Source organism: Lissotriton helveticus, chromosome 1_1 (genome assembly GCF_964261635.1).
Source record: "Lissotriton helveticus chromosome 1_1, aLisHel1.1, whole genome shotgun sequence".
In the NCBI taxonomy this organism is placed as follows: Eukaryota; Metazoa; Chordata; class Amphibia; order Caudata; family Salamandridae; genus Lissotriton; species Lissotriton helveticus.
The window spans coordinates 1,272,156,323-1,272,173,232 of NC_136057.1; the positions used below are offsets into that span (position 1 = coordinate 1,272,156,323).

General features: G+C 46.1%; 1 protein-coding gene across 2 annotated transcripts in view; it reads left to right on the top strand.

Moving 5' to 3' along the window:
• The window catches only part of CPED1 (cadherin like and PC-esterase domain containing 1), a 320,213-nt gene that overhangs the window by 116,218 nt on the left and 187,085 nt on the right, over positions 1-16,910 (top strand). For both annotated transcript variants that reach the window (XM_078680455.1, XM_078680463.1), the window contains exon 6: positions 7,769-7,946. In XM_078680455.1, the coding sequence (XP_078536581.1) occupies positions 7,769-7,946 (178 nt within the window). The remainder of the gene's footprint in view (positions 1-7,768; positions 7,947-16,910) is intronic.

The following is a 16,910-nucleotide window of genomic DNA, read 5'->3' on the forward strand; positions in this document are numbered from 1 at the left end:
TCAGGCACCTGTGTACTCTTTTCATACTGATACTGATATGTCGGATTTGCTCGACACTTGAGAGTCCAATGCCCGATTTTGTGACAGTAATGACAGGCAGTGGTCCTCTTCAATGTACCGATGTCTACCCCTAGCTTGGGATCTATCCCTTACCCTTTTCCCGGCCTAAAGTCCCTCCATTCGTCTGCGCCTGTTCTACTCTGTTTGCATTCTTCATCTGGACCAGCATTAATTTGTCCTTCATTTTCCTGTGTTTAGAATCCACCTCATCGCTACAATATCTGGCATACCATAAAACTGCGTCCACTGACTTGTTCTGCCATCTGATTAAATGTTGCTGAATCATGACGCTAATCTCAGGTCTCAATACCAGCACAAACCTGCACACAAATTGTCCCATATCTTTCGGATCTAAAATGTCCAACCCACTATACTGCTTAAAGGCATGCAACAGCGGCAAAGCACCTTTTCCGCTCCAGAGTCTAGTATCCCATTATGAGCCTGTACGCAGTCTTCGGTCCTCGCAGACCGGGCTGTTAAAAGTTCCAAGAATATTTAAAGCTCGTATGGGAGGTAGATCCTTTAGATACCTTGCTCCCAAATGCTGGAATAATCTTCCGCTGGAACTTCGGCTTGAACCCTCCGAAGTCCAGTTTAGGAAAAAACTTAAAACGCACCTTTTCAGCAAATAGCTTGTTTGGGAGGAGGGGGGACAGTCACTCCACTTGTCATAGCGCGGGGACACGCCAGTGGCGTAACCAGGCGCTTAATAAATGCCCATTAATAATAATAATAATAACAGCCTTTCATAATAAGCATGCACTAATTCCTTAGGCTCTTGAGTGTTTTGGTCTATCTTAACCCAATCGATATCCTGTGGCGCAATCTTAGACTGCAACCATGTAATTACCTGTTCGAAATTTTTCATGACCATAGGTGATGGACTGTGAGTTATGGGATCTCTCTCTGGTTCAGTAGAAGGCCAATCAATAGCAATATTACAAGCAGACCACAAATCACTTGGAACCACAATGTCAAACAGTGTTTTCAGATCAATCCACAACACCTTTGAAATTTTCAAAAGGCGATCAACTTGTTTATACCATTCAGCGGGTATCTCCCTCAGCCGAGGAAAATCATTTGTGAAGGCTGCCAAATCACCCCTGCTCCAAGGAACATGCACATACTCTCCACTCAGTACCTCTCGCAATAGGTAAGCTTCACCTCCTGGTATGCCAACTCCTGGCAGAGGCGTTTACCCCGTCATCTTCCTAATCTTCTTCTTTGACCATTTTTCTTCCCATTTATCAAGCATGTTCCATGTGCATATCCTTACGACCAGCTCTCAACTATGTGTCTTCAACCCTATTGCCCTTTTACTCTAGTTCCCGATAAGTGTAAGTGAGCCTGTGGTTTCCCTGTAGCATTTTCGTCTTAGACAAATCCACATCATACTTTCGAGCCAATTCTGTCAATTTCTCATCTGCTTTACGAGTGCTTTACGAGTGACATCCTTTGCTATGAAAAAACAATTCATCCTGTTCATAAAGTTCTTTTCTTTCTAAAGACAAGCTTCCACTGCTTATCTTATCCACCTCTGCTTTTAGTCTCACTACGTCTAGCTATTTCGCCTTTACTGCAGCTCTAATCGTTCCCTGACTTGAGATGCTTCTCTGTCCTTCATTTTCACCACTTTGCTTCCTTTGTCAACTTTCTGAGGCTGTAGTCTGCCAGACATGCTGATCTCCAGAAGCCCCCTGATCTGTTCCCTACCTCTGATATCCTTCCCATGGGTCCTCTAACTGGAGCTTCCCACATCCTCAAATCTGAATTGGAGTTTGCCAGTGACACTGATCATACTGTACTAGACCCAACCCGCACCCTTGAAGAGTCTGCGGTTGCTGGCAATAGGGCACTAGCATCTACAGGCACCAAAAAATGATTGTTTCCATTCATCGTCCCATTCCCTCCTGGGTTGACCCTTTCTGTCACTCCTGACTGCTGTTATCTAGTGTTTTCTCTTCCTCTTGGATCATACACAGAGACTACAGGTCCGATTGTGACCGGTACCGTAAGGGCTTCCGGGAACCTTATAGAAGGGTTAATTCCACTTGACTCTGTACCTTCAAAAACTGACATCTCCTGTCCCTTCTGCTCCTGTTGAAATCTTCCCCACTACTCCTGCACTACATCCTGCCTGTGGCATTACCATTCTTTCCGTACTCATTGCATTTACCAATTCTTACCTTCCTTCTTCTGAATGTGGATTGTATGGTGGAGGACACTCTGCCAGTAACCTGTCTAACAAGCTGTCATCAGTATCTCTCCCATCATCTCTTTCTCCATTCCTATTCCGAGAGTCTCCCTCTTTTACTAATAGTGGGTACAACCTCTCACCCTCGATGGTATCTACTCTCCATCTCTTCAATTGTGCATCTCATCGTGCATCCTGATATGCTTTCATTGACTTCCAATTCTTCCTTGACAATTTAAACTGTTCTTTGCCTGAGCTGGTCACATTCAAGCATCTAGTGCCTCAAACTGTGTTGGTCTGGGTGGGTCCATAATAAAGACATCACTCCCCTCAACTGATGCAATACCTCTAATCAAAATGAACCATAGCGTGGAAAAGCCAAATATCCTTCTTTCTCAATAATCTTTTGCCAATTTTGAAACCAAACTATAGTACGGAGTTCTAGATTAGTTGCCATGTAATGTGCTGGGGTATCCTTGGATGGTGCTTCCTCACCCACTCGAGTCACCACTCCTCTATCTCTCCTACATAAGTCATGCTGTACCTTAAAGCATTGTATGATTAAATCAATGTTTCTCAACTGACGAAATGTCCCACTTTAATTTCCCTGACAATCACCAACCAATCCCAGCGCGGCATTACACCCCGTGACCCTCGACCTACGCTGGCCACTTGAATCGTTGTCGTCACCCCTGCGCACAAGGCTTTCTACATGATTCTAACAGGTCCACTCACACAAAGTTCCCTCTCTCAGGCAGGTTGTCAATAGCGCTTCACAACTTCCCAACAAATCAATGGTCATACAATTACAACAAATCAGTGTTTTCTACACCCAAAATATATACCGGGATCTTAGGCTACTCTTGGGCCCAATAACCAAACAAAACAAAACTCTTGGAATGCGCGCATCCGGTCTGAAACAACATTCACTTGACTGTCATCCTAACTCCGCAAGACATCACACAATGAAATGATCACCACAATATATTACACAACGCATCCCTATTGATACTCACTCCTCCATTCACCACTGTTCCTGCCGCACCATCAATCTCTGTCGGTCTCCGCCAAAATCCGCAGTTATCTGTTCTGGATCATTGGGCAATTTCTCGGGCTCTACGGGTTTAAATCTTTTCTAGAGTTGTAGATTCTCTCCTCACTTATAGAGACAACTATCCTCTGCTACCAACTGAAGGAGCCTGGTTCTATGTTCTAGACTTACTCTGGAACCCCTGGCTGATGTCTCTTTGCTGTCTGCTTGGATGTGTGGAGGGGAGAGAAATCGTTAGCCAATTACACATTATAGGTCCAATGAGCCATGACTCAGAAGAATTACAGACTCCTGATTCAAAGTTTAGTTAGTTTATTACAAAGTACAGAACAGCTGGACATACAAACACCGCAAGATGAGGGTGTAGAAATACATTGTTACTAATACAAAGCCAAACCTACGTGTGAAGTTAAGACAAAGCAGCATACACACAATAACTAATTCAAGAATCAGGACACAGAAGATTATCGCTCCAACTTCCAATGTCTCCTTCATCGGAGGTTTGTAGGTAAAAAGCATTAGTCTATCCCTACTCAATCACTAAAGTGGGATGTACGTTGTTACAACGCATGCTTTTACCACGCATGCTTTTACAACGCAGGTTTTTCAACGCAAGTCGTTACAACGACTTGCGTTGGGGGGGGCTGGATAGTGAATAGTTTAATTTACTATTCCCACTCCAGTCCCCGTGGATAGTAGGGAAGATGTTGGATAGTAAATTAAACTATTACCTATCCTAGAGCGCCCCCCAGCGCAATTCGTTGTAATGACTTGCGTTGAAAAACCTGCGTTGTAAAGGCACTGCGTGGTAAAAGTTGCGTCGTAAAGGATGTTTCCCACTAAAGTGACATCTCTACTTAGCATTTCCCAGGCAAGTTCCAAAAAGGTGTCAGCAAGTGAAGGCTTCCTAAGAAGACCATTCACTTCGAGTGGGTCAGGTAGCATGAAGCTACAGAGTTTGTTCTAAGATGCTCCCTCACTTGTGGCAAGGTCGATGACCTCGGACTCTGTCCCTAACCCCAATACAAAACTGGTACAAGACTTCCCACAATACCACGTGACATCACCCTATCCACGCAAGATACCTCCTCGTAGGTAACTTTCCATTCAGCAGCGATGCTCCCAGGCCTGGCCTGATGACCTTGATTCCCAGGCTCTCTCCGGTGAGAGAGTGTCAGCATTGCTGTTCAATGTGTTTTCTCCTCCCTAAGCCTAACTCCTAAAAAAATACATTATTCTAACTAACAAAGATGCGTTTCTCCACCTGCAACTGAAAACCTGAGAAAAGAACAAGTTCTGCAGACACATGAATTCTACTAAAAACCCTGACTTGAGAGCAGAAGGGAGAAATATAAATCAGGCCAACAGAATTCGGCCAACATAAGAACCTGCATGTAATTTCATTCAGCCTACATATATGGGATCATTGTTACTGAGCATATTTAAATCAATGCGTTACATAGCATATGAGTCATAACGTTCATTGGTCACATGTAAAATTCTTCACATCGAGGTTTAGGTATAATCCTATGCAAATGAAATGCAGATTTCTCCAAGTTATACAAAAATATGTCTATCACTACACCTTACACGTTATTACAGTACACAATCTAACGGCACAAATGTTAACATGATAAAAGATTACATACAGACTACCCATGATTATAATGCTCCCCTACAAACGACAGAGCAATTGCCGCTCTATTAATGACAACAGCCTTATAGGTGAGAGCATCTCTTCAGTCACTGGTGATTTTAACCATTCATTGACTCTTCATACATGGACTCTGTCCGTCATTCTTGCACTTATACATTCATTTACCTACCTACTGACTGAGGTTTACCTACACTATGAGGACCGATCTGGTTGTCACTGCGTGGGTTATACATGCTCTCACACACAACCACACGCACACACACACACACACCATAGCATACCTATTATTTGAGGACCGGTTAATGGCTGTAATGAAGTGTGTATTTACTATTCTAACTCCACGCGCGCTTTGATAGCAGGGTAGGTTATAAAGCAGACCGAGCCAAATATAAACGCACTTTTTGTTTTTTTGATACAGTCACTCGAAAGTTCCTAAACACACTACTGGGTCTGGCCCTCCTAACGCACCGGTCCTGACAAAGATATTATTTGTCTGGTTGTCACACACACACACGCACACACATGCACATACATTTAAAGAATGAAGAAAAAAGAAAATATGCCACTGCCTAAACATGGTCAGCATATGCTTGCAATAAAAAGTTAAATGAAACCTAGCAGCCAGCAATCTTCTTGCAATGCTATTGTACACAGTATATAATTGTTTTAAAATTTCAAAATAGCCACCAAATTTAGAGGCAGTATGTTGGCCAACTTGGAGCGGAAAAGCAATGACACACTATGAACAATACCATAATAAGATGCCTGCCAAAGTGGGATGTGACGCACAGCATGCGAAATGAGCAGCAAGTGAGCAGCCTTGTAGATCTAAAAAAATCCTAACAAAATCAAAAAATAAAAGAAATATAACTTGACTAATAAAAGATGACTATGGAAAACTCAAGCTCTGTCGTATCAGTAGGCGCCCCTAAACCCATTCATTTTCAGGCGGGTCAGCACATGCCATCAGGAAAAATGCAGTCACTCACAGTGCAATAGAACCAGTAACTGAAGTGGCTGACCCAATGCCCCACTGTCGTATGCTGTCATGGGAAGAAACAGAAAATGAGTGACAATAAAACAGCCAATGGTTGGAAGAGAGGGGGAGAATATATTATGAATAGCTATGTAATATGGCTCAATATTGCCATTGAGGGGTTTTGGTGACCTTTACAAACCATGAGGTTTAATGCCGAGTGGATTATAAATGTGATCAGAACCCCGAGATGGCAATTTCAGGCTATTTCATACTGGTTACTTGTTATGTATTTTTTATATTATATTTTTATTTTGGGGCAGTTAGCTTGAAAAAGCAGTTTTCTTCAAAGTGCAGATAATAATGGACACTGATTGGAATTAAAATGTTTGGACTTTGTTTACCTTTCCTCAACGCATTTCTAATAAAACAAGGGACCATGCATGGTGAGAGTCAGTAGGTTCTCTGGCTTCAGCATTTACCACATAATTATGTATTTACTGCATTCGCCACATACTGTGCCACATAATTTGCAAAATTTGCAGATTTTACAATTTTTTTAAAAATCTCAAATGGTTAAAATAATACCAACTGAGAATGTGCTGCATAATTCACATTCACATTTTGTGTTGCATCATTTACATAACTTTGCCCCATTTGACCTTCCAAGCTGCATAATCTTAGTAACCATGACAATGTCAAAGCTCTGCAGAGTGGTTTGGGGGCTGTTATTATGATGAAATATGTATTCCCATAGCGCACATTTTCGCCCTGTGTGGGCAATTTAAATAGGGAGCTGGACTCGCACGGCTCCCGGCCGTCCTCCGCACACGCCCAACGAAGAGATTAAATGTTAAGAAACGTTATTGCTATATACAAAAGCATTGAAAAAGGCGGAATCGCCGAAACGCCTCTGCTATTAATAAAAAATTGAAGATCGAAAAACCGAGAGTGCTCCAGTGACTCCCTGGTGGGGGGTCTTTTGTTGGTAAATAGATTAATGACGGCCACAGTTATATATATATTTATATTGATAGTTATTAATGATAAGTGCCTGGCAGATAACTAAATCTGTCAGGCCCTTCTAAAAGATTATAGCAGGAATTATCAAAGTGCACATTTTCTATCCCTAGGGTTTGTCAAAGGTTAAAATCTATAAATCAGGCCACTAGAATTATGAAATTTTGCAGCTGTGGCATTTTACGCATAACTATGGATTTGACGCATTGGTCATATAATCCATTATCTGCTGCATAATTTTCAGACTTTAACCCAAAAATTGTTTCTAGCTCAAACAAATAAAAAGTTGCTAAAAATGCAGCCACATATGTTTGCTCCAGATTGAAAGGCCCTTTGCAAAGGTTGATTAGTCATCCTTCCGTTGCTTATTGCTGTATTTGGGTATCAGACTGCTGGTAAGAAGGTAAAATCTTTGCTCAGATAGTTTTAATAAATATAAAAGTGACGAAATAACTGCATTTTTTTCTGCTTTGGCACTCTTGTATGCATAGCACTACACACCACCGGTTAACTATGCAACACCTCTAAAAATACATAAATACATTAAAAAAAGTCCCCCTTCACAATATATTCTGTGCGGCGTGCAATGTACAGAAGTCTTGTGCAGCACATACTCTACAGCATGTTCTCTGTGCTGTGTACCGTGCAGCTTAACCTGTTGAATAGCTACTACGTGCTCTTCATAATATAACACTTGCTTTATGCCATGCATTGTACAACATGTGTTGTGAAGTTTGTACACACCGTACACACTGTGCCACTTCTTTATCCATTTAACAGCTTGGTTTATTTCATTCTTCCTTGAAACAGACCATGAGGCCTTATCTCACATCTGGCAGATCTGTACCATTGCAAAGTTGCACTTGAATCCTGATTTTAACCCAAAGATAAAAAATTACCATTGTGAAGTGCCCTTTGATGTGGCAAATGTCAGGATTGGTTTCAGTCATCACTGCCAAGCAGATCTGGACCAGGAAAATGGACCAAGGTACAGTATGGAAATGTTTTACAATTCAAACTAACTGCCCCCCCCATTGCTTAATTACTGAAGATGGTGCTATTGTTGTTTGGCATACCTGATTATTGTAAGTGTCAGATATGATGTATGGAGTTTTTCCCTTTTGTCTATGGCCATTTGATTGTAGAACATTTGTATGAAGCCTTTCTGGTCATTGCCTGCCGCAGTCCCCCATGAAGATGTTTTGTGAGGTGTAGGCGAGGGCGAGACACTGCCAAGCCCTTTCACATGGACTTCCATTTAGGGCTGTAGCCTCTATAATCCCCTCTTGCACCAAGCGCTGCCCTGGTTCTATTCGTAATAGCAACAAGGGGTTTGGCCCTAGGTAGCTGGACGGGCCGTATTAAACTAGGAGCAAGAAGTGTCCTAGCCATCACCTTTCAAACGCTGCTACATTCAATTAACAGACTATGAACCAACAATTTAATTGATATTGGCTTAAGGCATTTATTTGCTGCTCATTTCTATGTACTTTACTCCACATTCGAATCATGGGTCAGAGAAGTTAGATGCATATCAGTCTAGAACAAATGACACTTATTTATGCACAGATCAAACAAAAACATGCAAACTTCGTGGTGAACTAGTATAATGTAAAAAATAATACATGAAAAAGTGATACAAAACAACAAATTATACAAACATTATGTCACCAGTCTTGATTCACAAACAAAACAGCTACTTGGATATCCTTTAACATCCACATTGTATAGCTGAGTTAAGTATCTGCTATCACGGGGAACATAACAATCAAACCCGGTAGTGAGACAATTAAAACAATTATTTCCACTGGGTGGAACAATTTAATCAAATACAAGAATCCCCATATTGTGTAATGCGGACGCATTTCAATTCCCAGGGTAGCTTATGGGATTCTTTTCAGGGCGTGGACTGGTTTATCTGATCGATTTGAGTAAGCAATTAGCGTGTTGCAGGCAAAAAGATGCAAGTTCAAATATAAGTATCACGACTGTTGAAGGTCAGAAAAAATGGTCAGGCGATTTAGTCGATGTTTCTTAAGTAATTTTGCCCGGCGCTAAACGCCTCTAATACCTTATGAAGATTATCAAATAAAGAGGCAGGCGCTGGAGACAGGAAGACAGGAAACACGTTTTATTCCGACGGAGCAGAACACATCAGATCGGACAACAAGGTATCGTCTCGAGGTGCTCTCTGTAAGCCTCTCTGAGGCCTGATCTTTTATACACTGGTTTATGAATGAGACCGTTCTTTATTACAATAAAGACATTGTGAAGTAGTGAAAGATGACATCCCCGGTACCCCCCCCCCCCCCCCAGTTCCGGCTCATTCCAACATGTGGCTACAGTAGAGGTCCTCACCCCCCATACAACAGGAGGGGGCTATCACGCAGCTGAGTGTTTCGCCGATTCCTTTGGAATGTGTGTGCCTGATCGAATCACAAGGGGTGGGGAGGCCATGATCAATAGTAGCTTCTTTGAAAAGGGTCGAGTGCATACAGTAGTGGGCAATACACTGTATCCTCAGGCCAAGGGATGACCAGCGGTTCGTACAGACAATCGGGCTCGGAGGAAGGGGTCATCAAAGGAGAGGTATTCATGGAAGGAAAGGATCAGTGTGACCAGTGTGGATAATCGGAAGGAGGTGTTGGTCAGGCACGGGGCGTGATTCCTAGAGACAGAGTCATGTGGAAGAGGAGGGTTCATGACTTACGCATGTGGATGCGGGGTCAGCCAAAGTGCATGGGGGAGGCTTGCAGGGTCAGGGAAGTGCGCTGGTGATCGATCGTGAACAGGGAGATTATGGTACCTAAAATGGCTGTCGTGTATGTTCATACGTGAGTCTGAGGAGTGGACAAGATGGCGCAGATGATGTTTAGTTCACGATCTAAAATTCCACAGTCCTCCCTTTTAACATGTCTCGCCAGTTTGTCAATTCGGATCTATCCCCATAAGACCACGTATTTCTATCTCATAGAGGGGACTCATGTGCTCAGTTCTGAAGTCCAAAGTCTTAGGGCACATATAGCTAGAAATGAGTGAACGCAAAGGTGGCAGACATTGGATACCTAAGCAGCATCCACACAGTACCACAACTGGTATCAGTATAAATGTAAACAATCTCCATCCCCAGTCCTTCAAAGTGTCCCAAAACCAGCTTCCAAGCGACCATCCTTCTTGCTCTTGGTGAACCTCTGGGGATAGTCTGTGGAGGTGTTCAATTGCTTTGTAGACTGAAGGCGAGTTATCTGGCACGTAGGTGCAACAGCTGGAGCCGATGATGCGGCATGCTCCTCCACGGTCGGCCAGAATCACATCTAGGACAAGGCGGTTTTGGAGAGCCACCAGGCGGACTGCCTGAAGCTCAGCCGTGTTGTTAGCAAGGACGCCAGCCGTGATGTTAATGGTTGTTTCTATTGCCTGAGTTAGGTGTCGGATAGCGCGGCTGTTTGCCATTGGTCCCCACAGAGGAACAAGTCCCTTTGCTGCATCCAGGAACTGTGCTCCGGTGGAGTCGGCTTGTTCAATGTCTCCGGCGCGCTTTTGTCGGTGATGGTAGGCTGAGGCCACATACGTGGGAGGAAGAATGAAGGCGATATAGCACGTACCCCTCCAACCTCTCGGGAGCCAGGTGTAAGCTTTGGTACCACAGACAAAGTACATATTTGGAGAAGCAACAAAGGAAGGAGGATCAGCTGAGACCAATGTTCTGGTGATGCGGCAGGAACTGTGTCCCACCAGCTGCGTTCCCTGGCCTTCGAGACACACAAGTCCTGTGACATTGATGACAGACAGAGCCACGGTCAGGGTGGCAGCTGTTTGCTTCCGCAGGTGGGAGAAGGTGGGTCTGGCTGGATTGTGGAGTACTTGCACTTCGACTCTTTCTTTGGCAGGAATGTTCATAAGGAAGGCGGAACCTGAGACCGCAGGACAAATGGGGGCAGACGTTCTTCCTGTTTTGTTCAGCCAGAACCCATAGTAGAAGTGTGACACTGTCTGACCGGAAGCGGCGTTGTCCTTGTTGCTCTCCTGCAAGAGGATCAACCAGGCGAGGCAGGAGCCATGAACTGAGAAAGGAGAAGGGATGAAAGGTATAGAGTGTTCAGTGGCATGCGGGAGCAACCCGCAGATCCAGCAGTTCGTGGCATTTGTAGCAAGGTTGTGCTGGTGCAGCAGTTGCACGAAGGAATTGTTCCAGAACTCCCTACGCCTCTCTCGGAGCTGAGGCGAAAGGGGGATCAAATGATGCTCTCTCATGGTGGTTGGCTGTACAGTGGCCAGCAATGTCTGGTGAGCAGGTGAGCTGTCCTCCAAGATCCAGAAGGAAGTCATGAGGAGGAGGCAGAAGAGGAAGACAATGAAGAAGGCGATTGTCTTTGATTTGTGCAAATTGTCAGTCTTTGGGTTCCTGTAGTGGGTATTTCCTGTTGCTTTCATTATCTTCTTATCTGGCGCTTCCATCATCTTCTGATCTGGCGCTTCCATCATCTTCATCTTCAAGGTGCTCGGTAGTGGGCAGAACCACAGACTTTGTTTAGCTTCTCTCCGGGTGACCCTTGGTTGTTTTAGGTCACCGTTCTGAGATTTTAACTTAGTCAGTGGCCTACTTAGCCAAAGCTCCCTCCTTTCGACGCAGGAAATACCCTTCCCGGGATGGCACAGTGGGATCAGAGAATTTTGAAAGTTCAAGTGCCTCTGTATCAGGATAGCAGTTCAGTGATGGTCGGTCTTTGTTCAGGAGCTCTTCTTGGGTGTCGACGTTTTCTGTCGTGGCCAGGGTCGAGGAGACCTTCTTGCAGTGATGGCGTGCAGCCAGTGCCTCTTTCCCTCCACTCAAAGAGCCGTCCGAGTGGTGATCAGTACTTGCTAGGGGCCCGTCCACCGGGGTTCCAGACTCTTAGCTCGTTGAAAGTTCCGGACTAGAACATAATCTCCCGGTTGGATATCGTGACCGGGGCCCCTGGAAGCATCGGGGATGGCCTGCTGCACCTGTTGATGAATGACAGACAACGTTTTAGTTAATTTGCACAAATAATCTGACAGCAGGACGTCGGGGACGTCGTGAATGGAGGTTGGTTTGGGGGCGGTCCAGAGGGTCATTGGTCGTCCAAACACCACCTCGTAGGGGGTCAAGTGGTGCTTAGTGGGAGTGGAGCGCATCAATAGTAATGCCAGTGGGAGGGCATCTGGCCACTTAAGCCCTGTGGTGGCCACTATTTTTGACAGTTTCAGCTTCAGTGTAGCATTGTGTCGCTCAACTAGGCCAGCGGATTGGGTGTGGAAGACCGCATGAAACCTTTGTTTTACCCCCAGCCCCTTCAGGATTAGTTGGATAACTTCAGCTATGAAGTGGGGGCCATTGTCGCTCCATAAAATTCGACAAAGGCCGTAGCGAGGGAAAAACTCTTTCAGTAGTACTTTGGCAGTAGTCATGGCTGTGTTATCACGGGTTGGATAGGCTTCCACCCATTTGCTGAAGGCGCATACAATGACTAGTACATACTTCAAGCCTTGGCATCTCTCCAGCTGGATGTAATCCATCTGAAGGACTTCAAAGGGGTGGTCGGGGGTCCCAAACCCTCCCCGGGGTACCACAGTTCCTTTCCCGGGGTTGTGTTGTAGGCAGATAAGGCACTGCTGGACCAGGCGTTTGGCTGAGTCGGAGATTTTGTTGTTGTGCCAGACTTTGGAAATTAGTTCAATCATGGGGGCAGAACCTATGTGTGCAGGGGAGTGTGCCATAGTCAGTATGGGGATCAAGTATGAGTCAGGCAGCAACCATTTGTTTGTGTCTTTTGTCCGCCAGCAACCTTTGTCGTCCTTCAAACCCACCCGTGCCCACTCAGTCAGTTCGTGAGGTGTGCTGGCCGACTGGATGTCCCTAATCGTTTCCCTAGCGTCAGTCCATTTTTCTGCTTGTGACCTGGTCACATACATGCGTGTCGTTGTCCTATTCTCAGCTGTGGTTCGGGCAGTGATGTCGGCCAGTGCGTTTCCCTGTCCAATTAAGTCCGTCACCTTCTTGTGTGCCTGGCATTTGATCACTGCTAATCGTTCGGGGAGGAGAACTGCTTCAATCAGGGCGGAGACTAGATCTCCGTGGAGAATGGGTGTGCCATGGGACGTCAGGAATCCCCTTTCCCTCCATAAGAGCCCAAAATGATGAACCACCCCGAAGGCATACTGGCTGTCCGTGTAAATGTTCGCTGTGGTTCCTGCCGCTATGATACATGCTCGTGTGAGGGCAATTCGCTCGGCCGCCTGTGCGGATCGTTGTGTGATGCGGGCGGTTTCAACTACTGTTCGGGCTGTCGTCACCGCATAGGCAGCTGAAGTGGTGCCATCTGGGAGTTTGATACAAGAGCCGTCTACCCATAGGTCTCCATCAGGGTCTGTAAAGGCAGTGTCTCTAAGGTCAATTCTACTTCTGGTCTGTTCGTCCGTGAGGGTCACACAGTCGTGTATAGGGGGCACATCGGGGTCATTTTCAGGCAAGGGCAACAGTGTGGCAGGATTCAAAGTCGTGCATCTCTTCAGAGTGATGTGGGGTGCAAGTTGAGTCAATTCGTACCCCGTCAGTCGTGCACTAGTCAGGTGTTGGGTCTTGGTCTGGTTCAAAAGGGTGTCAACTGCATGGGGTACTAACACCGTGAGAGAGTTTGAAAGTACAATTCCCTCACTCTGACGGATAGAGACAGCAGCGGCGGCTACTGCTCGAAGGCAGGCAGGTAAAGCTCTGGCGACTGGGTCGAGAGTGGCAGAGAAGTAGGCACAAGGGCGTTGTTTGGAGCCGATGGGCTGAGTTAGAACAGACAATGCGCATCCCTCCCTTTCGTGAGTGAAGAGAGAGAAGGGCTTGGAGTAATCTGGTGTTCCTAGGACGGGTGCCGAGCAAAGGGCATCTCGCAACTCCTTAAAGGACGCTTGGCATTCGGGGGTCCAAGGGAGTGGGAAGGGTACATCTTTGGCCAACAGGGAAAGTAGGGGCTTTATAATGAGACTGAAATTTGGTAACCATTGTCGGCAAAAAGAGGTAAGGCCCACCAATGAACGGACTTGCTTCTGTGTTTTTGGGATGGGGGTGTCTAGGATGGTTTGGATTCGGTCGGGTGTAAGTTTCCTCCCTTCTTTGGACAGGAGATGGCCTAGGTAGGTTACTTGAGGTTGGCAGAACTGCAGTTTCTTCTTGGAGACTTTGTGGCCATTCTCCGCAAGAAAGTGCAAGAGTTGGATAGTGGCCGTGATTGCAAGAGGAGTGGTGTCGGCCGCCAAAAGGATATCATCGACATATTGGATCAACACCACTCCATCTGGTAGCTGGACGGCGTCCAGCTGTCTTTTGAGGGCCTGGCTGTAAATGCTGGGACTTTCAGTGTAGCCCTGAGGAGCTCTACAAAATCGGTACGAACGGTTTTTTAATGTGAAGCCGAAGAGATAACGGCTGTCTGGATGGATGGGGATAGAGAAAAATGCATTCTTGAGATCGATAACGGTGAAGGTGGTGGCAGTGGACGGGATGAGGGTCAGAATGGTGGTGATGTCTGAGACTACGGGGTACTGTGGTACCACCACTTTGTTGACTTCTCGCAGGTCGATGATGAAGCGGTACGCTTTCTCATCTCCCTCACCTTGCTTCTTAACAATGGGTAGGATAGGGCTGTTGCAAACATTACTAACCACCTCCTCTACCACTCCTGCATCTACCAGGGACTGAATAATCGCTACCAATGCCTTCTCGCCTTCGGGCGATATCCGGTATTGTGGGAGTTTCGGGAGCATTGCGTCTGGTCGAACAGTTATGTGCACAGGGTCGATCATCATTCGTCCTACATCCGAATCGTTTCTGGCCCATAGATACAGGGGTAGGGTGTCGAGCAAGGTTAGGTCAGCATCAGTGATAGAGTACATATGTCGTGCAGGGCAGGATCTGGACATGCTCGGGTTGTCGTACAGGATGACTCGGACTCCATCTGGGGAACATCTAATAGTAGCTCGGAAATGTTTTAGCAAGTCAATACCCATAATGGCGTCAGGGGAGTTGGAGGAGAGCAGAAATGTTGTGTCCGTGGGGTTGTTTCCTAGGTCAAAGGAGATAGGTACAGACAGGGGATTGGTGGAGGGCGTTCCATCGAAACCTATCGATGTAATGTGTGAGCCAGACAAGGGTGCCCTTGGAATCAGTCGCTTTGATAATACACTACGTGTCGCTCCAGTGTCTACCAAGAATGGAGACTTTGTACCCAGGACCTTAGCGGTGACGTAAGGACCTTGCTGGTCAACACAGAGCTCGACTGGATCCCTCCCTCGCCCTTGGCAGTCCTATGCAAAGTCGTGAGCATTGTCGCAGCCGGACTGTTGGCACTGATTCTGTCGGGGGCGGTCAAATGTGTTCGGTCTGTCAGGTTGGTTGCTGTTGGTGTCGTGGGTGTGCCCTTGTCCCTGCCCTCTAGTCCTGGGGCCATTTGTCATGTCCCTTGTCTCGTTATTCTTAAGCATTTCTCGGAGGACCGGGCATTGAGATTTCCAGTGGCCAAATCCTTTGCAAAACGCACACTGGTTCTCATCGAGGTCTGTTCGTGGAGCGCCAGGTGTGGGTGTGCGGTCTCTAGGGCGTGAATTCCTAGGGGCATTCGACTGGTAGTTTCCCCTATACTGTTCCCTTCCTCGAGTCACTCCCTGTAATTGGGCAATCATCACTCGTTCTTTTAAGTCCTTTTTCTTTTTCTCTGTTGCCCTCTCGTTCTCGTTCTTTTGGCGTTCGTAATACTGAGCCATCTGAAGGATAGCTGCAGGTTTTGAGGCCCCCCAACTACTCTCGCTTGTCTGTAACTTCTGGGAGACCTCTTGTAATAGCCCCTTTACGTAGTTTTGCACGAATAGGTGTTGTCCGGTTGCGGTGGTCATGTCTTGGCCACTGTAGTCGGAGAACACTGTCTCAAATCGGGAGAAATATTCTGATACATCTTCCTGGGGTTTCTGACGGCAAGCCGTGACTATCGACCCGTCTACCTTTCTCTCTGGGATCAATGTCTTTAACTTCTGCACTATTTTGTCCGGGAGTTCCAGTATGTCTTTTACAGGTTTCCTACCGGGCTCTCGCTGCCTATCTAGTTCACCGAGTTGATTCCAGGTATGTCCAAACAGATCTGTGTGGTTGGCCTTCCGGATTTGCTTCCAGACGTCAGCCGGCAGACATAACCCAAAAAAACAAATCAATGTCCGCTAGAGTCATTATGGTTGAGCCCAAGGCTGTACTTAGTTCGGTATAAAAGGCTGTCGGGTTCTTTCTTAAATCGGGCAGGGTTTGCCTAAAGGTTAAAATATCTTGTCGATCCCATGGTTGATAAACCCAGTTGTACACAACCCTCCCTTTTGCATCTGCGTGGTTAATATCGTCGTTTGTTCCCTGACCTCTTGGGGGAACCCAGTAGGGGGCGGCTTCTCTGATAGGCATCATAGCGTTGGCTACTTCTAATGGGGGCTCATCCGGGACTGAGACAGTAAGCTTAACCTCTGATTTCTGTTCAGTGATGTGGCGGAAGACCTCGAGCGTTTGCATGAAGAGGTCCGTCACGTCATGCTCAGTCCCATCTCCAACATCGATCTTTCTATATAGAGTCGTCAGCTTAGCAGGACCCTTAGTTTGATACCTATCCTCATATGCGTTCAGGGTGTGGAAGCTGAACCGTAATATGAAATGCCGTTTGTGGCTGCCGGCATGTGAATTGCACATATCCATCGCATATTCTTCGCTCTCTTTCCGTTCTACCAGTGTCTTTGCTATCTTATCAATCCCATCCGGTTCGTCTTTGCTCAACCTATTTGGTCTGGCCGTTAGTTGCTTGCTAGTCTCAAGTTCATTTGACGTTGTTACCGATGTGGCTGGTGCGAAGGCCGTAAGGGCCGGGGCACTAGCGCTAGGGTCACCCTCGCCCGTGCTCAGGACTGGTAGGTG